The 26681-nt window shown below is 32.8% G+C and overlaps 1 protein-coding gene across 8 annotated transcripts in view; it reads left to right on the top strand.

Moving 5' to 3' along the window:
- The first annotated feature begins 18783 nt into the window (after positions 1–18783).
- Positions 18784–26681, top strand: part of LOC134267212 (protein couch potato-like) — a 74311-nt gene continuing 66413 nt past the window's right edge. For 3 of the 8 annotated variants that reach the window (XM_062749440.1, XM_062749437.1, XM_062749438.1), the window contains exon 1: positions 18788–19421. In XM_062749440.1, the coding sequence (XP_062605424.1) occupies positions 19323–19421 (99 nt within the window). In that variant the 5' untranslated portion in view covers positions 18788–19322. Of the gene's footprint in view, positions 19422–26681 lie in introns of all 8 variants that reach the window. The other 5 variants (XM_062749436.1, XM_062749433.1, XM_062749435.1 and 2 more) reach the window with 3 other exon arrangements.

Below are 26681 nucleotides of genomic sequence, written 5' to 3'. Positions count from 1 at the left end.
TTTTACTTTTTTTCAAAAGATATTTTAGGTAATGTTAAAACACTATTCCTCCCTTCCAACTTTCAGAAATGATCCCAGACATAAAATTAACTAACCGACTGGTCAGTACGAAGTTATGTAACTATACTTCAACATATTACCGTCTTCCTTGGAAGACGGTATTATACAGTTGAAGTTTTTACAGTCTTCGGACATTAATTCTAAATAACATGATTTTCTTTTATAGCAATAACTAAAAAGTTCTCTTTAATTTCTTTGTAAAAAATATTTCATTTTTATTGCTTGCAGGCTTTACATTTTTTTTATTATTCTTTTCCCCTATCTTGTTTTAAGGTAACGGAATCAGCCGAGGTTTTTGCCGAAATATTCGGCCAGTCATAGTTTACGGAGATGACCGAGCGACAACCATGAAAGGGCTAATGCCATAAAAAGCTAATGTAGAAATACAAAATCAAGAAATTCAAAAGAAAGGTGTAGATCATTTTACTGCTAAAAGTTTGTTGCTAAAGACGGTAAGCTTTTTTAAAAAGCTCTACTTGTTGCTTGTACGAGTTCGTGTTCAAAGTATCAATTTGCATCACGTGATTTTTGTAATTTTTCAAAAATTTGGCTACATCTAAGCAAAACGAAATAGGACACTACAAAAACTTTCTATGAGTTTCGTACAAAAGTTTAAACTATATCCTTACTTCTAATAAAGTAAAAGATGAACGTGCTTCAAGTTTAGGATATATTGTTATCAATGAAAATTTAAAATTATACGTATTTTTTTAACACATTTTCAAATAAAGGAATAGAAAATTTCACGTGCATTTAACATTGATTAAATACCTGTAAGAGTTGCGCTCTTGATCACAAGGCAAGCGATAGATTTGACCAGAATTGTTGAAAATAAAAAATAATCAATCAAATCTTATCTACCATATTTTCTTAATTGAAGAACAATATATCATCACATAAAGGAAAAAATCTTTTAACTGTCTGATAAATACGTGATTTTGTGTTTTGTATATTTTTTTAAGTGAACATACCAGACAATTTCCAAAGATATATATATTTTTTTTAAAGAAATGTGCACGTAATTTGTGCTTTTTTCTCGGTAGGTTATGATTTTTAAAACATTTTCGACTTCTACAGAACCACTAGACCGATTTACGTGAAAAGGCATTAGACTACATGGCGTATTGGATGGAGCTGACTAAAGTTACTTTGCAAAAGCATCATTAAAGACCAGTAATTAAACTTTATCCTTTAATGTATAACTTTTTTTTTATATAAAACACAATCCTATGACTTGTTTATTTGTGTTTAAAATAATCTATATTCCTTCGTGGCAGTTTGTATGTAATTTTACGCCAATAAATGTTTTCATTCTATTTATAAATTCGTTTTCTTTTCTTTTTTTTTTAAATTCATTTATTAATTTTTGAATTATTAGTGTTTACATGTGAAAGTATACAAGGAAATTTTTTTCGCCCTAGTCTTGTGCAAATTGGGGCGATGAAAAAGTAAACTGTATAATATCTTAAACAAAAACTTGGGGCAAACTGCTTTTAGTGTGGAAAATAACACGGGGCGAAATTAACCACCTGTATACAGTAAAAATATTTAAAACGTTAGCATTTTTCCTAATTGTTTAAAAGCTTATCCCCCTTGCATTGATTTGATGTGAAAATTAACTCCAAATTTTCTATTTATCGTTCACGTGTGCAGGTATAACTTTAACATAACAAAACAAAAGTGTGGTTTGTATCATGATTTTTGATGCTTAACTGACACATCATTTATAAGAGAAACCATTTCTAAGACCAAGATATAAGATAGTTTTATATGTGTGGAATTTCTTAGCCCTTAGGTATTATGCTGAATGATATAGTCTACTTCTAATAATGTATTATGTAAAATTAATACTGTATTGGTAGGTATTTCTCATAATACTTCAGATGGGAACATATGATTTGTATTGAAATACTTTAAAATCCTATAACATTGTGTCACAAAATATATACCAAAATTGAAAATTTATCTTCACATATATATAATATAATGATACAAACAAAGTATTGGAGATGCCAATTGATTTATCACTTTGAATAAATTTCTAAAAAGTAAAGGATTTGTACAATTTTTTCTGCCATGGGATGTTTGGTGGGACAAAATTCAACTTTTTGGGATTCGAAATTAGACTCATAAATCTATATATATATATATTTTTTTTACTTTAAATCCCATAACTGTGAAAAATTTTTGACTGAAAAATTAGTAAATCTATGAGCAGTTAAATGTATATCTTTTTTATTTATTTAACACATTATATTTTTGTCATTATCTTTTATGATCTGTTGTCTTTATCTACCTAGGTAATATTTTAGATTAAAGTTTAATTTTGCTATAATTAGGATCTTTAGCTACAGAAAAATAAATGAATTTTAAAAAACACATCCTTATTTTGAATGAAATGACTTTAAAGAAGTTCTATAAAGTCTGTGTTTTCTTTTTTGCTCTGTGTGTTTTTTGCGATTAGGTTGGGTGTACAAAGATAAAAAAAAATGGATTGGCCTTATACGTATTCAAGGTATTTCTTCAGAAATATATCATGTAGGGCACAAGTACATTGTAAGTCAATGGATTTGATTAATAGAAATATTTTTTTTTTCAGAAAGTTAGGATATGAACTGAAAATCATTCCACAAGATTTTTTACCACTGTGAGATCCGAAAAGACGTTTTCAAAGCTAATGTTAAAATCCCACTATTCTGAATCCTATGCTTCAACATCCCATGTGATCACCTCATAAGCACATGATGATTTCTGAATTCCACTGTAAAATTAACAGTAAAAATCAGGCAATGGGTGGCACATCGGTCATGGATTTTTATTATTTTTTGCATATAGTTATTAAAGCAATACACATTAACAACATAAAATTTTTTACCGTCTTCCTATGGAAGACGAGTAAAAAGGTCAACATGGGGGTAAAAAAAATTACTACGTTTTATTTTGTTTTATATGTACCAGATACGCAAAACCTGGATGTGTCCATCAATATATTTATACATGATTTTCTTTAATTTTAGCAATAACTAAAAAGTTCTCTTTATATTTCTTTGTAAAAAATATTGGTCAAAATTTTTATAACTCTTTGAATTCATTAGCCAATTTTCATTTTATAAAACCCAATACATTTCCCCAGATCTTGTTATTATGAATACAAAGTACAAACTTTTGAGTCACTCATAAAATCAGTGGGCAGGTATTTGAGAGAAATAAAAGGAGTCAGTACCTATGTTTTACAATTTTTCACATTAAACCGATCTCGACAATTATGTAAAGAAGGAAATACTATAAAAAGCTAGATTTGTCTTTTGTTGTAATATGGCCAAAAATTACTTGATTTATTTTTTTAATGTCTTATTGGTGGCAGTTGTCTTTAGTTTTATAACTTTACACATTTTGAATTATTTTCAAAATCGGTTTTATTTCAATCGGGATCTTTTTACTAAAACTAGAAATATTCTGCATTAATTTAATGTATCAGAAAAAAATATGCTTGTCTTTTATTTCTGTGTTCAACTGTTTTAAAATTATTTTATCCATAGATTCAAATTTTATACATGTTTTAAAAACTTTGTCTTTTACGTACATGAAGATTACAATCATGTATAATAGGATATCTATACATTAAAAAAAACAAGTATTTGTACATGCATTATGCAACAAAGAGTAAACAGCTTATCTTTATTAAATATCTTATTTCCAACTAAAGTTTTTTTTTTGATTCTTCTAATTAAGAGTTCAAAAGACGAAAATATACTTGCACGTACCTAAATGCAGAAAATATTTAAATGTGCATAGTCTATAGTTATAAATATTTAAATGTGCATAGTTTATCCAAATTTTTTAAACGGATGTCATTATAAAAGCCGTTTCCCCTATATTTTCATCTTAAAACAATTTTATATTAATAGGAAAATAAGTTATTTCATATACGCATTTTTAACATAAATCGATTAAAAAGCCTGTAAGAGTTTAAAAAAAACTTTCCTTGAAAACATTTTACAAGGCAACATGGTCACATTTTTTAGCTTTATATTGAATGTGAGTATGTGTTGTTTCAAAAAATTTAAAAAAAACCCAAACAAATACAATACAAAACAAAAAATACGCACGATCTTCCGTTTTAGTGGCAAATTGAAGTGGGGAGTTCAAGGTAATTTTCCTCAATAATATTTTTTAAATCTTATTTTTCACTTTTTTAATAAAATAAATCTTTTAACTGGTTTGACTGCATAAATATAATCAAGTGATTTTGTGTTTTTTATTTTTTTTTGTTTTTTTTTTCAACTGTGAACATGTGTGTGTGTGTGTGTGTGTGTGTGTGTGTGTGTGTGTAAAGATCATGATACATATATTTCCGTTGGCTTGAATTAAATGAAATGTGCTAAAATTTGTCTTTTTGATAATCAGAAGAAAATAAAATCTCTTCACATCCCAATTTTATAAGAAATATTCAATATAAACAATTAATTACTATTTGTACCATAGCCTAGTAAATCAGTTTAAAAAATTAGTTCTACATGTACAAAATTACTTTTCAAAAGGGACTTCTAGGATGGAGCTGAAAAAAATACATTTTATATAAAAATATATGATTATTTAACATGTAGGATAATGCACTCTGAAAAGTAATTGAACAGAAAAAGAGAAATTATTTATTTTTAATCGTTTTATTTGCACTTTTATCCTTTAATGTATAACTTTTTTTAACTATATAATTGTGACACAATATTAGTATATGACGTCACTGATACATTTGGAAACGTTTAAAATCTTAATCTATATTACGTTTGGAGGCGAAAATGAATTTGAAAATATGTAATTTTTTGTTAAATAATTTTATTTTGTGTATATATTTCGTATTTCACTAGGATTTCGATAGTAAGGTGTTTTTTAAATTCATTAACTATTAATTTTTAAAAACGTCTATATATATTTTGACATGTATCAAAAGTGTTTTGCCCACCAATTTTATTTTTGAAACTGAAAAACGAAATATTTCTAAATTTAGTTCAGCATTTATAGTTCCGTTAAATAAGTATTGGAAATTACATTCGTTGTTTCTGCCTAAATTCAATGGTTTATATAGGGGAATTCAAGAACACGAAACAAAAGGATATAATTTTACTAAATAAGCAATTTTAAAACAAATCTTCGATTACATTATTCCATTTGGACTACATTGATATTGTTTTCAATAAAATTTCAAATATTCGTCACATTCGATGTGCCGCCTATTAATACAACCCTGTGGTTTTTCGGCGGAACCTCTTAATTCCAGAGTGACATATCCCAAGGACAATATCTATGTATCTTTTGGGGTCCAGGTTTTCCAACAATCTATTGGAAATCCCATGGGTAAAAAATGCACCCCGTTATTAGCAGACTTATATTTGTATTCATATGAAGCAGAATTATTCGTTCAAAATCGTATACATGCAAAGAAGAAAACACTTGCTATGGCCTTAAACTCAACATTTTGATATATCGACGACGTATTGTCAAACAACAATGGTTATTTCCATTCTTTTGTTGATACGATCTACTCCAGTATGCCGGTAAGCTTGAGATTATACCAAAGTCTGACACGTCATTTTCATATTTGGATATTGCACTTGAAAAAGACGTTAATGGTCATCTAACAACCAAGCTCTGTGATAAACACGATGACTTTAACTTTTCAATTGTCAACTTCCCTCACTTATGCGGCAAGTACCAGTAACCTTCATCACCTACATACGGAGATTATATCTCTCAGTTGATTTTACGCAAGAGCATGCTCTACGTATGAACAATTTCTTAAACGAGGTAAATTATTGACAAACAAGTTGATGAATCAAAATATCAGCAGTCTCGTTTAAAGTCATCATTTCGTAAGTTCTTTGGTGGATACATGTACAATGGCCTTGTCAGCAAAATAATACAAATTATTTTTGAGTCAAATGCTGACTGACGTTTTTCATTCTATTTGTTAGTCCATTATTTTAAATACTGAATTGACAACGGATTTTTCCGTTATTTCTCGATCATGACAAGGAGCACACGGCAGGTGAAACCAGTCAGCAGGGGATGCTCACTCCTCCATGTCACCTGGTCCCACCTCTGATGTTTCGGAGGTCCGTGTTTCCTCTGCTCGTATTTTGTTTTGTTTATTGGACCTTTTAGGTTAAATACTGTTCGTTATCTCCATATATTTCATGGTAACTTCTGAATCCCATGTTACTATTTTGTTTTTCATTCTACGGTAACTTCTGAATCCCATGTTATTATTTTGTTTTTCATTCTACGGTAACTTCTGAATCTCATGTTATTATTTTGTTTTTCATTCTACGGTAACTTCTGAATCTCATGTTATTATTTTGTTTTTCATTCTATAACTTCTGAATCTCATGTTATTATTTTGTTTTTCATTCTACGGTAACTTCTGAATCTCATGTTATTATTTTGTTTTTCATTCTACGGTAACTTCTGAATCTCATGTTATTATTTTGTTTTTCATTTCTTCTGAATCTCATGTTATTATTTTGTTTTTCTTTCTACGGTGAATCTCATGTTATTATTTTGTTTTTCATTCTACGAACTTCTGAATCTCATGTTATTATTTTGTTTTTCATTCTACGGTACTTCTGAATCTCATGTTATTATTTTGTTTTTCATTCTACGGTAACTTCTGAATCTCATGTTATTATTTTGTTTTTCAAATCTACGGTAACTTCTGAATCTCATGTTATTATTTTGTTTTTCATTCTACAGTAACTTCTGAATCTCATGTTATTATTTTGTTTTTCTTTGACGGTAACTTCTCAATCTCATGTTATTATTTTGTTTTTCATACGGTAACTTCTGAATCCCATGTTATTATTTTGTTTTTCATTCTATGGCCTTCTGAAACCCAACATTCTACGGTAACTTCTGAATATGTTATTATTTTGTTTTTCATTCTACGGTAACTTCTGAATCCCATGTTAATATTTTGTTTTTCATTCTGCGGTAACTTCTGAATCCCATGTTAATATTTTGTTTTTCATTCTACGGTAACTTCTGAATCTCATGTTAATATTTTGTTTTTCATTCTACGGTAACTTCTGAATCCCATGTTATTATTTTGTCAAACAACAATGTTTTTCATTCTACGGTAACTTCTGAATCTCATGTTAATATTTTGTTTTTCATTCTACGGTAACTTCTGAATCCCATGTTAATATTTTGTTTTTCAGGTAACTTCTGACCCATGTTATTATTTTGTTTTTCATTCTAAAAAGACGTTAATATTTTGTTTTTCATTCTACGGTAACTTCTGAATCCCATGTTATTATTTTGTTTTTCATTCTACGGTAACTTCTGAATCCCATGTTAATATTTTGTTTTTCATTCTACGGTAACTTCTGAATCCCATGTTATTATTTTGTTTTTCATTCTACCTTCTGAATCCCATGTTAATATTTTGTTTTTCATTCTACGGTAACTTCTGAATCCCATGTTAATATTTTGTTTTTCATTCTACGGTAACTTCTGAATCCCATGTTATTATTTTGTTTTTCATTCTACGGTAACTTCTGAATCCCATGTTATTATTTTGTTTTTCATTCTACGGTAACTTCTGAATCCCATGTTATAAATTATTGACAAACAAGTATTTTGTTTTTCATTCTATTTCGTAACTTCTGAATCCCATGTTAATATTTTGTTTTTCATTCACGGTGAATCTCATGTTATTATTTTGTTTTTCATTCTACGGTAACTTCTGAATCATGTTATTATTTTGTTTTTCATTCTACGGTAACTAATACAAATATTTTGTTTTTCATTCTACGGTAACTTCTGAATCCCATGTTATTATTTTGTTTTTCATTCTATTTGTTAGTCCATTATTTTGTTTTTCATTCTACGGTAAAATCCCATGTTATTATTTTGTTTTTCATTCTACGGTAACTTCTGAATCCCATGTTAATATTTTGTTTTTCATTCTACGAGTACACGGCAGTTAATATTTTGTTTTTCATTCTACGGTAACTTCTGAATCTCATGTTATTATTTTGTTTTTCATTCTACGGTAACTTCTGAATCCATGTTATTATTTTGTTTTTCATTCTCCGGTAACTTCTGAATCCCATGTTATTATTTTGTTTTTTTCTACGGTAACTTCTGTCCCATGTTATTATTTTGTTTTTCATTCTACGGTAACTTCTGAATCCCATGTTATTATTTTGTTTTTCATTCTACGGGAACTTCTGAATCTCATGTTATTATTTTGTTTTTCATTCTACGGTAACTTCTGAATCCCATGTTATTATTTTGTTTTTCATTCTACGGTAAATTCTGAATCCCATGTTATTATTTTGTTTTTCATTCTACGGTAACTTCTGAATCCCATGTTATTATTTTGTTTTTCATTCTACGGTAATTTCTGAATCTCATGGTCTCGCCTGAATCCCACTGTAACCTCTGGACCCCACGATGATTTCTGAATCCCGCGGTGACTTCTGAATATCGTGATCATATCTGAATCCAAGAGTGCCTTCTAGAACATACGGTGATGCTGATAATCTGTTTTGCTATGACGTTTGAACTATGATATTAATTGTGTGAACAAGTCTAACGCTTGAACAATGATGACGCCTTTGCCACGTTGGAATCTGAGCCACAGAAACGCTTAAATGACGACTCTACCACGTTGGGATCTGAACTACATGTACAGAAACGCTTAAAAGACGCCGTTGCTAGGATAAGGGTAACCATGGATGAACAATGGCAGATTGCCGGTGACCTTGGGATCTCTTGTTTTAGATTATTTGTCAGATTTGTTACTCCATGAAAACACTTCTCTGTACAATTACATAGCTAAGAGAACTACCAACAATTTTTTTCCTTAACTCCAGTTTTTTGCAAAAAGTTGACTAGTATACATACCCAGAAAATCGTTGTTGAGTTACATGATCCTTTATTCCGACTGTACGTTCGTCCGTCTCTTACGCTTTGAGGTACCCATCTCTTATACGCATCTCCTCTTATACCACTGAAATTTAATGAGACTTTCACAGAATATTTGTTATATAGTGCCATTGTGCATTTCCTGATGGGACACATTTCAGGTTTTCCAAAGCAAACATGGACACTGCCATTCTTCCTGCAATATTGAAGGGTACCCATCTCTTATCTGCAACTCCTCCAATACCACTGAATAATCTTTAATGATACTTTCGGAGATTTTAATAACATAATGTCATTGTGCCTCTCCTATTTTACTTTTTGACCTGTCTCTTATTTTGGGTCTCCCAGAACAAAACATGAACTTTGCCATTACAATGACGGGATATCATTAGTGAGTTCATTGCTCACAGTACCTCTAGTTTATTATTTATTTATTTTTTTATTTTTTTTTTTTTTTTTTTTTTTTTTTTTTTTATTATTTACTTGATTTTTTTGATTTAATTGTTCTTTTTTATTAAATGGAGATTATCCTTTGGAGCTATATCTAAGGACAGGTAGATGACATGGCTAAATCGTTGAGAAATGATTCGTCCCGTGTATGAGACAGCCTCGATATGAGCAGTTGTCTTGGTAACCGCTCTGAGTTTTCCCGCGCCATGTTATACAATGGTTAAAACTTGGCCCATTGTTTTTTCGCACGAATCTGAAGACATGAAGAAAAAAATCGAAACCAATTAGGTCTGTATCTTATAGAATTGTTCTACAGCCCCGGTGGTCATTAATTTTTTATAACCAGACGTAATTTAATCAATGTATTACACGTTAGTTAGAACCAAATTATATACTTTACGGCCGACTCGCTAAAATATTGATGCAATTTTCGCCCGTCTGATGGACAATAAACCTATTTCCTTGGCAACCCCGGTAGGGGGCGCTCCGTAAAATTGGGGACCAGATAAGGTTTATGTGCTATCCGTGTGCCAAAATCGCGCTTTGAACAGCGGTACCCCTTGAGAACTATTACACTTTTCTACTCCTCACCGGAAAGTCATAACTCTTCTAACATATTCCTTAGTTCTTGTCCCTGATCGAAAATATTTTCCTCCAGAAAAAATAACAATTTCTTTTTTTTTCTAATAATATCTTAATATTGGAAAAATTCCAGGGTTCTTTTGTTTATTGAATAAAGATAAAGATAAATAAAGGCTGAAGCAACTCAGAAACGGATAGTCGTTTTTTGCTTGTACATGCATGTATCAATTTAGAATCAAATTTCTGGTAGTATTTTTTTTTAACATGACAGTAAAATAAATGTATTTATATATGAATGAGAAATCTTTATCGTTAAATGATCATTCAGTATTTAGTTAACCAGTTCCTTTTTTTCTCCATCACTGACAAGTTAATTGTTTGCTATTAATTTATCTTATTCTCATTTCTTTTTGAATAATTTGAATTCAAGAAATAGTCTCTGGGTTTGCTTTTAATTCTTTTATTTTTCTTTTTATTTCAAAAATTCAATTCTTAAATTTAGTACTTGAATATTATATATATTCCAAATCTTTTCATTGACAACGATTAATTTACATCTCATCTGTACAAGGGGCCTTCTTAAAGGTAAAACACCTGTATTAGGTTTAATGATATATGAACTTGATTGAAATGCACAGGGGTGATTTTTATTAGCCATTAACTGTTCTGGCAAACAATATTGGTCTTTTAACAAATGCAATATTAAGATCGGGTGGAGCTTTTATGTTGTTATGTAACTATGCTGCAATGCAATGTTGCAATTTCAGACGGGGTCCATTGTTTGCGGGGAGAGCTATAAATCATAAGTCTCGCTTTTATAGAAGTTTCTTTGTAACAGTATTGTCAGTAAAAGAAATTTGTTATCTATTTTTCTTCGTAGTTTCTTCTTTGGAAAAAATTCAAACAAAAACATTTTTGACGAGAATATAATGAATAACAATGTGCAATTTATATTGTTACTTTTATTAGTAAAAAGTACCTCTAGATTTCGTGTCATTGATTGCTGCTGAAAAATTATTTGAAGAAAAATGGAACTCCGTAAAGCTTTTTTGTTGACAAGTCATTGCCATTAAAGATTACTTTTTGTTATGCTATTACCCCCCCCCCCCCCAATAAAAACGTACTTTTTTATTCAATGTTAACCATTAATGATATTATTTACGATTATGTTTACTTATCAACATATAAAGTGTAATACAGTATGCATGTTTACAATTGTGTTTCCTCTATATCATAATTACATAATTATAAAACTTTCACTAAATGAAAGTTTACATTACATATAAAAAACAAGACGTAAAGTTTACAAGCACACATACACATACATGTACATTCTCTTTAATAACATTGATCAGATTTATTCTATATCATAATTACATAATTATAAAACTTTCCCTCATTGTATATCATCAGACTCATGTTTACTATTTTGATACAGCAAGAGAAGTTCATTTTTTTTTTTTTAGAATTTCCTTTGTATTTTTCTGTTCAGCAGTACAAGAATAAACTTCTTAAACTGCATTGTCAATGTCACACTTTCTTTAAAGAAATTGTCAAAAAGTGTCCAACTTTCCAATGCAATTTAAGAAGTCAATTGCATTGGAAAGTTGGACACTTTTTTTGACAATTTCTTTAAAGAAAGTATGACATTGACATGGGCGGATCAATATGAGAGGAAGAAAACCTGAAACTGAACAAAGTTAAAGTAAATAAAAATAATCCCTTCACTAAAATATTCTTTGTTCTAAATCTTCATGCATTGATTACAAACACATTATCTTATTAAAATGTTTCTATATGAAATTGTATACCGGTTGCAAAACGAAGAGGAAACAATTTGTTTCGTATAAAAACTTCTACACTTTCAATAAAATATAGTTATAACAGCGCCCTCTCTGGGACTGCGTCGACATTGTTGTAGGATTAAGGTGAACTAAACGTTTGACGACACCGCCTTAAGAAATCAAATCTCAATGACAATACGACACCATGGCTTTGTTTTAAGACAGTTCGCCTCATTAAGATAAAATCTCTCACAATCTTCGGCTCTTTAACAGTCTTTGATTCCATTAAATGGCCCTTTCAGCATTAATGACCCGATCTATTTTACGTAAGGTCACCGCTGTCTCTGTGATACGGTTGTTGAAATTCTTACGCACGCGTCTGATCAACGATATTGTCATCATACAAAGTGAAAACATGATGCAGAACGAAAAAGACAAAGGAAACCCGAAAGTGACAATCATGCGTAATCAGTTCGAAGTGATTGCGCATTAGATTCCAAAAACGTCCTTGCATTTAAATGTTTTGTGTTTAATTTAATGTACTTTTCAGATAATTAGAATTTCAAATGAATGTTGTGAAAAGAAGAATATTTCCTTGCTATGTTGGACAGTCAAAAGAATTCTAGAACACGTCTAAGACAAAAGCAAATTAATTCCAGATATTGTGAACTTTTGATCGAGCTGGCTCGCTCTAGCTTTGGAAATACCTCATGATCTTGTAATGAAATTGATAGTTTTGTCGCCTCTGTACCATGCAAAGGCAAAAAATCTAGATTTCTTAAGATTTTATTAATTATAATACATCAACTTTTCCTTTTTACACTTTGCGCTCAGAACTTTGAAGTGAAAGTTGCGGGTCCTTCAAATGAGACGCCGCGTGTCACGACAAACGTAGGCACGATAAATATCCCTCACTGTTCAATGGTCCTGAGTGCCAAGTAAAGGTAAAAATTTGAAGCCCTTCACCGGTACATAGTGACGTCTTTATATGAGTGAAAATGCTCGGATAGGACGTAAAACAATCCTACAATCAATCAATCAACAATCATAAATACATTTACTCACAATTGGCGCCAGATTTTGAAGTGACAGTACCTACACTCTTACGGAGAGGTCTAACTAATGGGAGAATCAGAAAGGGTTCTTTTGGATACGCCACCTGAGTCACAATACACTTTCAGACAACAGGAGCTCGACCAGACATTGTAGAATACAAAATGGAACATTTGTATTATTAGATAGTGGAGTTATTGTATATAATAAAGAGATAAGTAAAGAAGATATATTAAAAGGATATTCATGGCCGATTTCAATACTTATGATTGTCTGAGAATTGATTCTACATATAGGAATATAAGATACACTGTACATGAATAATTATTGCACTGGCCTTATTATGTACAAAGGGTTCCAGAAATATATTTTTTTTCTTCTTCACAGCCAATTTTTTTTTAATATCAACCAATAGTTTCATGAACCTTCCCATAACAAACGGTAGATCATAAAGAAAGAATGAATATTGCAAAGGGGGCTCGTAAAAGAATGGTTGAACATTGTTCAGGATGCCAAAAACGTTTTAGTTATTTAGAACCGGAGAAAATGAATATTCTATGTGTTGTCCCGGGGGATCGATCAATGTCGGTTACGGTCCGTGTTTCCGTAGGTAAGATACGAGTTCCGTCAAGTTCTACAAGGCCTGGATGACCTCTGACCTCCCGCCATATTGATTGTCGATTTTCTGTTGTCACAGTTTACTGAACGTTTTGTTGCTCGTCGGAAACCTAGGTGAATATGAAGCGTCTCAGTGATCTTGAATACTCGCTTTCTCTTCACCCATTATCCTACAAAACAAACAAGAGCCGTTTATAGAGTACCCATTTAAAAGGTTTCAATGGATTTGAAGGGAAAATAAAATAAACTATGATTAATATGTCCGTAATTCTATTGAACTCGGGTATTATGTTGACACGAGAAAAACGTACCTTAGACAAACAAAATTTTATATCTCTCCTTTCCAGTATAATGTGTTTTTTGACGTACAAACATTTTCTGAGGGGCTTTTGTGACATATATATCGATTCTGCTCTCACCTCAAAGAAAGGTTCTTGATTTTTAGAAAAACTTCAATCTTATGAAAGGGTTTAATTTAAAAGCGGTTTCTTAATATTCATCGTAATATATTGAAGACCCATCTCGTCTGTTCCTCTAAAACTTCTTCTTGTAAAATGACCAGACTCAATAATTACAAGAAACAATCTTCTTCATATCAATTAGCAATATTTCAAATTATGTCCGAAAATGATTAGTTTATAAAGATAAGTATTTCATCTTCAACTGATGTCTTCCAAAAGTCTGTTTTAAAAATGAAAATGATAAAGTAAACATGTATTCAAAGTATTAATATATAAAACTTTTTTGTTTTGAAATCGATGCATTACACTTCACTCAAATCAACATAAGTCTGAAGAAATCCAGTTGGCGGATTTATGTTTTCACTTGGTGGCGGCGGTCAGACTCATGTGTATCGTCAACAGTAGAGACATCTCAGACTCAGGGACCGCGCCAATCTAGGTTCCCGAATTGTCCAAGGACAGGACAAGCTTAGAGATATATATGTACATACAGAAAGACTGAACATCTCTGAAAGAAAGGCTTAATTAATTAATTAATTCTTTGATTCTGCATTTGTGATGTCTCTCTGTTTAATTCTTTTCCAGAAGAGAAAATACCTTGCTGTTTACCTAAAAGCTAAAAAGCAGTGATTGGAGCGTCTGCTTTATACAGTGGCAAAGGAGTTGATCCGTATGTCCCGGGTTCGAATCCCACTACGGGACGTAGAGACTGGTCCTTCGGATGAGACCGTAAGGTCCCGTGTCGCAGTAGGTGATGGCTCGAAAGAGATCCTTCGCTGCACAAATGGCCTTGAATGCGGAGTTTAGGACCAAATTAAAGCACAAAAAGGTCCCTCATTGCTCAATGGTTCTGTGTGCGGAGTACAGGTCTAAAACTTGCAGCCCTCTACCGCCAAGTCTCAAAAGGACATTAATATATACAAAATTATAGATTCTGAAATAAATAATTGTTTTCTTTTTATGTAGAGAGTCTGGGCTGCATCATGTTAACGAGCATCAAGTATGGCCTTCACTTTCAAAAATTCAAAGTTTGATGTAAATATACCGCGTACTTAGTAACTACAATTACCAACACCAGTTTTTTTTTTTTTTTTTTGGTTTTATTTTTACAGTTCGGTGTGGAATCTACAGGCGTGAGAGGCGGTAATTATAGGCCCCGGGACCGACCGCTTGTATTGTATGAAATCCTGAATAATTTAGAGGAAGAGAAATTTTTATTTCTATACCAAATAGAATAATTGTGGTAACACCCAATAAACCTGTTAATTTGGCACACCGCGGCGGGGAGAGTCCGTGGTTTTATTGGGGCCTTCAGCAGACGAAGCCTTGGTGTTTTTTTTTTTACTTTTGGCTTTTTTCATTCATTTTTAAATCTTGATCACGGCAATCTTTTAGTTATCCTTGGTATCTTTTTTTTTCACTTATATTATTTTCGAGCATCTCTATTATCAGTATTACGTTTTATCATTAAAACACATTGTTAAATTGATCTATGTATGATTGTGATTTGCGATTGACTTAATTGCATTCTTTCCTATATATGTGAGAAAGGAAGTATTTTTTGCATGAGATTGTGTTCTACAACGTTTTCTGTTACATGTAATATGGATAATTGGGATCGACATATATAAAGTAAATCAAGTTAAAAAAAATTGCTTTGGTTTGATAATTCAGGGGATTGCATGGGCCAAAATCGTATGAAATTATGACGTCATTAATGAAAGTGTGATAGGATGACGGTGTATTTAACCCAAGGTCATATGTTAATATTACGTGCATATTAAAGTCACGGGCCTTCATTTTTATCGTTGATTAATTTTTCAATCTCGAATTTAAAATTAATGTCAAAACCAATTTTACATTTAAAGCTAATGGAGTAAAACTTTCTGATACAATTCTCTATGAACAAAATTGAAGACTTTGATTGTTTAATTGATTGTATGTTGTTTAACGTCCCTCTTGAGAATTTTTCACCCATATATGAAGACGCCACCACTTGCCCTTGGAGAGCTGCAAATTTTGTCCTATACTCTGCATTTAGGGCCTTTGAGCATGGAAGGATCTTTTTCGTGCCAGCACCTACAAAAACACGGAACCTTGGTCTCATCCGAAGGACCGGTTTCCACGTCCCACAGTGGGATTCGAACCCGCGACGTAACTTCGCGACTCTAGAGCAGACGCTTTAACCACTGCGCCACACGGGCGACTTGAAGACTGAAAAAGTTAAAAACTGTACAGACTTTCAACTCTCTGTAACTTACAAAATCCGTGGGAATGTTTTCAAAAAAATTGTTCTCGCTAAAGCACTAAGAGTATTGGGATTGGTTCACCGAGAGCAAGACATGTTATAATATCTTAAGGGTGGTCATGGCTTTTTGAACACTATTTTAACCTCTTTTTAAAGAAGAACACTGTGTTTTTTTCCCCTAAGTAATACCCCGGTACAGGTAGAAGAATCATATTTCAATATTTCAGTTAGACCTGTTGCATGACTAATTTGTCTATAAGTTTCACTGTTTCAGTTTTAGTAATTCTACGACCCAAATGGCTCATCAGTTCAACACTTTGTCATATCTTATATTCTTACATGAAGAAAAAATATGTTGGGGGGGGTCTAATAAATTATTTGTAAAATCGTTTAACTTATTTAAATTGATGATTCTGTATACATGTATGCTCTCCCAGTTACATGTAACAGCTTTATAGCACAGATATTATAGACTTTACATCGGGGACCTACAAAGTTTCTATATTTAAAGATACTTTGAAAAAAAATCTGCTCTCCATCTCTTGTTGAAGTAAAATGAATATCTGAAAATGTTAGAGGAATTCAGGATAACGAGAAACAAGAAAAAAAGGAATGAAGGGAAAAGGAAGAGCATATTGTACTTGACTACCACATGCGTAGGATGACTAGGATCAGTGAAAACAGTTGCGTCCTCATCCATTCCCTGTTTGGGATTTATTCAGAAATTTCAGGAACACAGATTCGTCCCTGGATTTTTTTCAAGCAGGTGCTTTTAAGTTAAGAACAACCTAGATGACAGGATTTTCACGAATTCTCATACATTTCAATTCATAAAAACACCGCTGCCTTACGGGCACAGACGCCGAATAAATCAACAGATTTTTTGTTTAATCTTAGTGTCGTGTAAAACATTTTTTTTTCAATCAAGTGTTAATCAATTTTATAACAGGTAACAAAATAACCCCACGTGACAAAATGCAATTATCGGGATATAAAAACCTAGAATCCCCCTGAAATGGACAGCGTACATCTGTTTGGTAGCGTGGCGGGGCCAGTTTCTCTAATTAAGTGGTCCAGGGGGACCGATTGGATTAGCTTTTTGTCACTTCGTCTGGCTAGGCCGGTCGGCGGATCATGAATTTTTAATGTGTGGAATCTTATAGATGTAATTAAATCCGAAGTCAATTTAAAATATACACGAAACGAGAGAGAGAGAGAGAGAGAGAGAGAGAGAGAGAGAGAGAGAGAGAGAGAGAGAGAGAGAGAGAGAGAGAGATTACACAAAAAGAAAACATATTTGTAACTGTCAATCTTTATGCATCACGTTCATTTTTTCAGTGAGACTTCGTGAACGTACAAGTGCAAATCAGTTTTCACTTTCTTTTAAATGGGACAGTTTAATCAATTCGAATAAAAATTTGGAATAAAAAGTATATGTCAAATGAATATCCGCCCTGATTTAAACAGGTTTATCATTCAGTTAAGATTGTAAATTATACCGTACTTATGAAGATCTGGAATTATTCATAAGTTCCTCGTCTGATCAAAAATAAAAAAAAATGCAGACACTGAACAGTGCTCCAATTTAAAAGGCTGTATTGTTCATGAACTATTATGAAATTTCCTATTTAATTTTCATTTTTAAAGACTTAAGCTTATTTTATTTATGATATTTGCTAATATTATTCACAATAACTTGGAAGGCTGATTTTACTTTTTAAGTAATCTTTTTTAAGTGATTATGATGAGACTTAAATTCTGAATAACTCTCTTTTGTTTTAAATTTAACAGACTGAAGCATGATTTCATGAATGCATAAAACGAAACATTCTACATTCCCCCCTAAAAGCGTGAATCCTCTCTTTCTTTTTTGCCTTTTTCAGTTGGTAGTATCAACAATAAAAACATAATAGTAATAAATATATAACAAAAAGAATAAAGTTAACTTAATTGTTCATTTTAAAAATTCGTTTATATGATCCCTGGTCCAATTTCAATCATTCGGTAATTTTAAAAAATGGTTTAATTGTTTTCTAATGCGATTAAAATTGAAAAGAAAATATAGATCAATTGTAGGTGACTAAGTTTATACTGCGGACATATTAAACCAGTTAAATACTTTGTCGATTTTTTTCTTTTAAAACTGCACTCGCTGTATACTTGTTAAATCTAAATGCAGATCGGTGTAATCGTATGTTAGCGGTTAGAGCGAAGTAAACTTTGTGTCACCCCTTTTGAAACTTTTTTTTCTTTTGTTTGACAACTCTTTCTTTCGCACCCGTTACGACCGACTAATTCTTTTGTGTCTGAAAAGAATTACTTACATGCGAAGAGATTAAAAAAAGCTCGCAGCGCGGACCGTTATTTAATAAACGTATTTGTTTAAAATATTGCGATCAGGTCTAGTGGATTTAAACAGCTAATCTGAAAAATTTCAACGAAATCGACAATAATAAAAAGTCATTGAACAGGCCTAATCAATTTTCTGTGCTCTGGAAAACAACAAAAGCACGTGGAATTAGCAAACAGTGGGCGGAGTTTAACTCGCCTCCTTTATTCCCATTGAATGATCGCGAATTAAATCCCGTGACGTCACAATGCTTTGAGCGCACATTTGAATAACAAAATATTCACAGCGAAAGGGAAAAACTGAAAGGTGCCATGTTCTACCACCAGGTGAAAATTACAGAAACATGAGGACACAGTAGAGTTTTTGTGGACGTTTCTGACGGACGCTGTTTTATCTCCCCCCGTTTGTTCACACAGCCTGGGCACCCCCCTATGTTAGTAGCACTGTACTATCGCACACTGAAGCACTGCTCCACGTGAGTTTTAGCCGCTGCACGATTTAGTGATATTCTACACGCAGGGAACGTTTTATTATTTTCATACAACGGACTTCGATATGCATTCCATCCATATTATATAGCGATGTGTTGATAGCAGTTTGTGTGAGTGTTTATCCAAAACATCGAAGTTAAATATTTTCTTTATTTATTTATATTTGGGACTATATACACACACCTATTTGACAGCGCGCACCTGTGTCAAGGGAACTTATCAATATAGCGTGTTTGAGCTTTCACAATCGGAGGCTGAATTTAAAACTTCCTATTTAATAATTTTTGTGGAAATAACATGAGACAGATGGAGATGGCCACATCAAGTTTGAAAACAGACACCACCATCGCCCTCAGTCAATCCATGGACTCCGTCAACACCAACCCCGAGGAAGAGGTAGGTGGATTTAGATTCTCTCAGTCCCAGGGGCGCGGATTTTCACTGACGACTTTTATTTTCTCTTTTTCAATCATTTATTTAAATGTTTGGGTACTACATATTTTTTTTAAATGGAAAGAAACAATGAAGCAATTGATTTTCTTTTTAAAGTTTTTTAAACCTTCGAGCAGACGGCTTTCCCAGCCTCTGAAACACAATAAAGGGTCTTGTATAAATTCTAGAAATTCATTGAAAAGGTATACCCCAAAAAAACAGGAAATGACAGAAAAACCTAATCAGTAGGAAAAATCAAAAAGTGGATTGTTGGACCGCAATCTTTGAGTGATCTTTGGTAAAACCTGAAACAATACCTACACAGTTCCCTGTGTCACATTATAACAGTACAATGACTTATTTAAGCAGTGGTTTGTGTGTTATATGTACAGGAATGCATTTCATTTCACCAGTGGTCTGTATGCTTTATGTACAGGAATGCATTTCATTTCCATATTTTTGATTAACCTGGAACCTGCCCTAGGGCCCCTAGTATAGGAACCTAGAACGGATTGTTACGTGAGGGAGGTCAAAATCATCATTTCAGTGCAGAGAATTCACTTATACTGCACTGAAAGTCCTAAATGGTTACCTGTTGATAATTATTTTAACTAGTATTGTTAATTATTTCAACAAAAATTAAAATTCATATCAGAAAAATAGCATTTGCACATTTTTATGTGTGTAAATTATATGGAAAAGTTAAAGCAACATTCTAAAATAATGGAATTTCAAATTTTTCCCACAAACCTATACCTAGAGGATTTATCTATTGTCATCTGATACCTACATCAAATGATAAACTGGACAAATCTCTGAAGTGAGAGTGGGAAAGTTTGGGAAGTGATAGTCACACTAATTTCTGTCCAAAAACTGGTTTAAGGAAGTCTACCCCCAGTGGATCACATATATATTCTAGTCTGTAGGGAGACATCTTATACCATACAGGAATGGGGGAGCTGGGGTTGGTTTTAATTAATAATAGATTGTAAAACCCAACATCTGCTGCAGCCATTCTATAGATAAATCATTGATCAAGGGGGAAGTCAGATGAACTCATTATCAAATTGCCAAGTCACTAATTAAATTCGTTATGTGGTCATGCAATAGGGCTATCATTACATAAAAAAATACCCCAGGAGAGAAAGAAAGACAAAGGGAGGAAGAGAGAGAATCTCAAAGAGAGAGAGAGAGCTCTCCATACATATATATATATTTTTGAAGTCAATTTTCAAAAGTATTCTTACACCTCCCCCATTTCACCATATCCCCATACAGACACACAGACAATACACAGAAGTAAGGTTAAAACAATGTTTTCTTGTTCAACTGCTGATTTTCAGGCATGAGAGAGAGAGAGAGAGAGAGAGAGAGAGAGAGAGAGAGAGAGAGAGAGAGAGAGAGAGAGAGAGAGAGAGAGAGAGAGAGAGAGAGAGAGAGAGAGAGAGAGAGAGAGAGAGAGAGAGAGAGAGAGAGAGAGAGAGAGAGAGAGAGAGAGAGAGAGAGAGAGAGAGAGAGAGAGAGAGAGAGAGAGAGAGAGAGAGAGAGAGAGAGAGAGAGAGAGAGAGAGAGAGAGTGAGAGAGAGAGAGAGAGAGAGAGAGAGAGAGAAAGAGAGAGAGAGAGAGAGAGAGAGAGAGCAAAACTTACTATAAGAACTAAATTTTGGGAGTTATTAGTTGATCTTCCTTAAAGCTCAATCATATGTTTAAAGCTTTTCTGTGATTAATGTGAAACTAAAGCAGACGATTAGCTTTACAGAAATATCCCACCATTCTCTGAAGAATTCAAAATCAAAAGAAAAACTTAAGAAGAGTTGAAAAGATAACCCCAGCACATGAGGCCTTTTCTTACATTAATCAAGCTAATTGTCTTATATAAACTTGCTTCATTCCCAGAGCTCAATTTAAGCCATTAATGTTCCACATCCTTTGATTTGGGATTAAATTAAAACAAAACAAGCCAAAAGACAGACCCCGATAGCAGCCGGGCCTGGTTCTTGCCAAAGTCACTGAAGCGTGACCAAAACATCCTCTGGTACTGCCTCGGCCCCCTGGTATATCTCCGTCAGCCTCAGATCCTCCTCAGCCTTATCTTGATACCCATGCAGATAATCTTAAAAATGCTACACGAGGCATCAACTTCAGAGTTTGTTCTTTTTTTTTTAATTTGGTACAAAAATCCTTTAGCCTTCATTAATTTGGGATGTTTCTTTTTGATAATGTGGTTTGGGAGCTTGTTTTTGACTTGGAGTTTGCAGTTTGTTGTATGAAGTTGTAGTAATCTGTATCGTTTGAAAGTTTTGGTAACAAGGCAAAAGAGTCCATTGACATTTCATTGAAGTTTTTTTCTTTTGGGTTTTAGCATGAGTCAGAAATTAAGTGAACAGGTGGTTGCAAATAATACATGCAGTTTTTTGATTTAAAAAAATGAAAAGCCCTGTTATTTTGAATCCAGAAATATATTTCAAGGAAAAGAAAAAACTTAGGTCTTTTTTCTCTCATTCTAATTTATCTCATCTCTCTCTCTCACTGTATCTCATTCCTTCCTTTCTTTCTCTCTCTCAGAAATTCTCCACAAAAGTGAAATTCTTGCAAAAGTCCACTTTTCTATTAAAAACATTGAGATATGTCAGATGCATAATGATGTGAAATGTTACGGGAATGTTAAGAGTCCAGGGAGCCTAATTTACACGTATTTAGGATCCGGGCCCGGTATAAACACAATAGGACGTCATTATACCCCTGTGTAATACCCCCTTACATCTAATGAGTGGATTTCTCCCTTGAATCTACCCCGGGTATAGAAAAATCTCAGCAGTATACAAAACCGGTTTAATATCTCCTCTCATTATATACCTGCTCTGTACATGGAATCTGTCAACTCCGAGTTAGGCCGTGGAAAAAAATAAATAGAGAGAAACTGACAGAGAAAAAAGAAATCCACTAGTCGTATTTAAAGGCACATGAATATAAATTTTTTTCTTTTTCGTAAATGTCAAATATGTTTGTAGATTGCAGTATTATGCTTTATATACACATATGAAATTAATGTTTTTCAAGTACTGAATGAGGGTTTTTCTCACTGAAAGGCCTGTATAAGAGTTTGGTCGAAGGATTTTAATATTCTACCGGCGTTCCTGGCTTTCATTTAAACAGAGACCCATAGAAAAAGAAATTTTAATAGTGAAATCTGCTAAGGCGTCTTGATCGGTTTATTATTCAGCAGGAAAAAAAAAGAGAAGAAAATTAATAATAGAAGATTGGTAGTTATGATATCATTTATATAAGCCTTTTTATTAAACAGCAAATTCCAGCTTTCTATCTCCTAAACCTTGATCAGGAATATAGGGCCTAATATCTATGGGGCAGACATATTAATAAAATCTCTTTGCATATTAGAAAGAAATTTCCTCGATACATTCTAGAGCACATACAGGGAGGATTGTCTTATTTTTTTATCACGGGGAAAAATTATGAAAATTTTATGGGATACGCCGATAAGAGGGGGAAACATGTTGATTTGGTTGTGATTAGAAACGGACCCTCTCTGTCCTTCGTTATCAATATATAGTGATAACATAATCATTTGTGTACAGTTATACCAGGGTCCAAAGTTATGTTTGGGGAGCATGTATATACACAGAAGATACGGCTTGTCAGAGTGGTGGATCTAAATTTTTATATTTGGGGGGTGCATGTATATACTTAGAAGGTAGGGCTTGTTAGAGAGGTCTTATATATCCAGTCCTGAATTTATCTTCCAAATGCATTGGTCTCAGTTTGATTTTGAAAATGTGCTGGTAGACAGTTTATTATAGTCTGCTTGTAAGGGATGACCCACTAAATGCCATCGATAGAAACTCCACAAAATGAATCTATATTGAATTTAAAGGATTTTATTTGGTAGATGGTAGAAAATTAGAGTGGTCAACCCATGTGAAAGTTTTTCATGTTCTTTCAAATAGACTATAAGGAATCCTGTTACCCTGGTAAAAAAAGCATTGAATACATGTCAAATGTTAATTGTATACAAAGATATGTATACACATTCCTTGTCCAGACATAGGTAAGTCAGCTTTGTCTGATCTTTAATTGTATCTTATCCTTTGTTAGTGTGTCTGTGGTCTAGTGGTCTTATCAAGAGTTTCTAAGGTTGCAGTGTGGATAGCATTTAGATTCCCATTTTGTGTTACCTCTTAGTTCATTCTAAGCACAAATTCTGCTAAGCACGTGCTTGGATCCAGACATTAAATGCGGTGTGGAAGGATTTAGATTCTTTTTCCATTTTGTGTTAGCTGAGTCTCGTAAATACATTCATTCTAAGAGTCTGATTTTAAAACAAATTCAAAACTCTTCCCCAAAGGAATGACTTAAGTTTTCAGCCCAGGAGATAAAAGGCACTTTCCAGTGGTAGATAGACTTTGTTTTTATATTACAATTGTCTTTCTTTAATTATTTCTGCATATGAATTATTGAGCAGCAACTACATTCATGTACGTACGCAACATAGAGTCGATTGTGTTTTTAGATTACCAAGAGTTTGCAAACTCAGTTGTAATTTAAATGAAAACAACTTTACAATCCTACATGCAAAACGTAATCACGTCATGGTATTTGGTAAAAATCAAGAAGCTAGGATAGGGGAAAAAAATTAAAAAATCTTAATTAATATGATTAAGTATCAATTAGGATGTGAAAAAGGAAAAAAAAATCAATAAAAATTGATTAATGAATTTTTGTGAGACATAATGATAAAAGAATGTATTGTTTTTAAAGTCTAAGGAAATATGAAATTGGGACGGAAGAAACCAATCAAAGTGCAGTGATGCATCGGTTGATGGAGTGATTTTTTTGGAGTTGTAAATTAAGCATGTTTTAGGACACCTTAAGGAATGTAAAAGGTTTACAATAATTGAGGATGCACATTATTCATTGTGACACTTAGAGATGAAAAGAGAGAGAGAGAGAAAGAGATAGGAAAACTGGTTATTATATTCTACAAGTTTGTAATCAATTCATTGCACATTGATGATATGCAGAGACTGAATTAATTAATTTGAAGACTTAGACTTGAAAAAAAGAGAAACAAAATATTGACAATATTTCTGTCATATTTTATACTTATAAGATATACATAATAAGTATGGGTTTCAAATTGGTTAAAATTGAGATGGAAAGGGGTAGAACAAAATTAAGATATGTATATTTTTTCAGTGTCCATATATAGAATTTAAATTAAAATGAAAATAAATCAAAAACAAATTTTTACACTGCAGCATAGGAATTCAGAAACTTTAAGCAACAAAAAATTGCTCTATAAATTATATTTGAATGGTTTCATTAAAGACAATCCCTGAAGATGTCATTCCATTATAAGAACAGATTAATAAAGTCACCCTATCAAATACTAAAACTAAGAAACCTGAGTTTCCTGTTATTTTCCTCTGCTAACGTTAATTGGGATACAATGTTGGACGTTGGAAATATTATAGACTTTTCATTGATACATATCTCATCATCCCGTGGGAACTAGATCTACTGCTTTAAATGACTAAGAGTTAATCCTCCGTATTTCCAAACCTACGGTATATCTAGTCCATTAAATAAGTCTGCCGACTCCTATTATTGACTCGTAAGGAACATCCACAAACAATTTACCCGTTAAATGCCGGCCTTTTTTCCTGACTTATATCGCCATCAGTGCACGATCTACGATTAACTCTGCCATAGCTGGAACATCCTCGGAAGTTTAAGATCCCGGTATTGATTCTGAAATTATAGCTTTCCTACGTTATTTATTGTTACTGTACAAGACAATGGGTATAACCCACGATTTCCCCGGGGAATCGCGGAGCTTCTGGCCTCCGTACCGGTATCTAATGGGCGACTAGAGGTAATTAAACACAGGGAGAGTGACTGATTAGCCCAACGCGTTAATTAATCTAATAGAATTCGGAACTCAGTAAAAATGTTTGAAAGTAATAAGCTGCTCTCACTCTCTCTCGCACAACTCCAAGTTAAAATTGAATGATAAGAAGAAATGGATCATTCATTTTATTTTTTCAAATTTAATTTTTTTTTCTTCATTTTGAAATTATCGACTGTTGAAGGGGGTGGTTTCTTTAGCGGTGGATTTATATTTCATCGAAGAATCAACAGAGTATCATTAACGATAAACACAGGCAGACATGTTTCATTTAAAGTTTGATTGATTTACAGTGTTAAAACTTCAATATGACCAGATTAATTCAATAACATAGAGACATGCAGCATCAGAGAGTGCATTTAATACAGCAGTAATCAAAAAACTGAAAAAAAAATAAAATTCCATCACTCGGTAAACACAGGAAGTATTGGCTCTCTCTGTGGAAGTTAATGAATACATCGCTTATGACTTATGCACAATATTATCAGCGTATCATGCAAAAAAGACATTAATTTTTGTACAAGGCTGAAACTGGAGCCCAGGTTGTAGAGGAATGAAGAAAATTCAATAACGCTCACCCCAAAAATGTCACAGAATCAATAACTCGCAAGGCAGACTGATCTTACTATAGGGCACTGCATAAGTGTACAGTTAGAAGTTATATATACTCCTAGATATAGAAGAGAATTAAATATTGTAATTCTCCTGATAGTAGAAAGCTTTTGTTATACTAATGTTGCTCCAGTACATGTTATTGAGTTTGCCAAATGCAGCTTAGAATTATGGTCCGCAGCCTCAATGATGTAATCTACAATATTGTTTATATAATATTTCTGAAATAGAATCATTTTACAGCATCAATTGAGTTTTAGTTTACATAAACAGGTGGTTGACCAGATTACATGGAGAGGTGGGAGGAACCATTGTTCAACTGTCAGGGTGATTTACACTAAAAATCTTACAAAAACCTCCTTCACAATTTTTTCGAAAAAATAGACAAAATTGTGAACAGATTGTAACATTAGTGAATAGGCGTTGATGAATTTGTCATTGCCTGACACAATGTCTGCCGTTATGTGGTGGTATAATATACTGTGTGTAACGGTATGATATACTGCATGTAAGGACACACCTCCATTGATTGTCATGTGACCTGGGTCATGTGATACCTGTATTCTATCGGATTGATGGTCCCCTCCCCGCGTAACCTGAGCAGTGATGGGGGTCGTGTGTTCTGGGGTGTGTGTCACGATAGATTATTGATCAGAGATTCCGCTATAATAAAGGGAACATGTGGT

Source organism: Saccostrea cucullata, unplaced genomic scaffold (assembly GCF_032062105.1).
Source record: "Saccostrea cucullata isolate Sc308-1 unplaced genomic scaffold, CSIRO_AGI_Scuc_v1 ctg989, whole genome shotgun sequence".
In the NCBI taxonomy this organism is placed as follows: Eukaryota; Metazoa; Mollusca; class Bivalvia; order Ostreida; family Ostreidae; genus Saccostrea; species Saccostrea cuccullata.
Note: the sequence above shows the minus strand (reverse complement) of the source record. Positions and strands in the feature narration are given on the sequence as shown.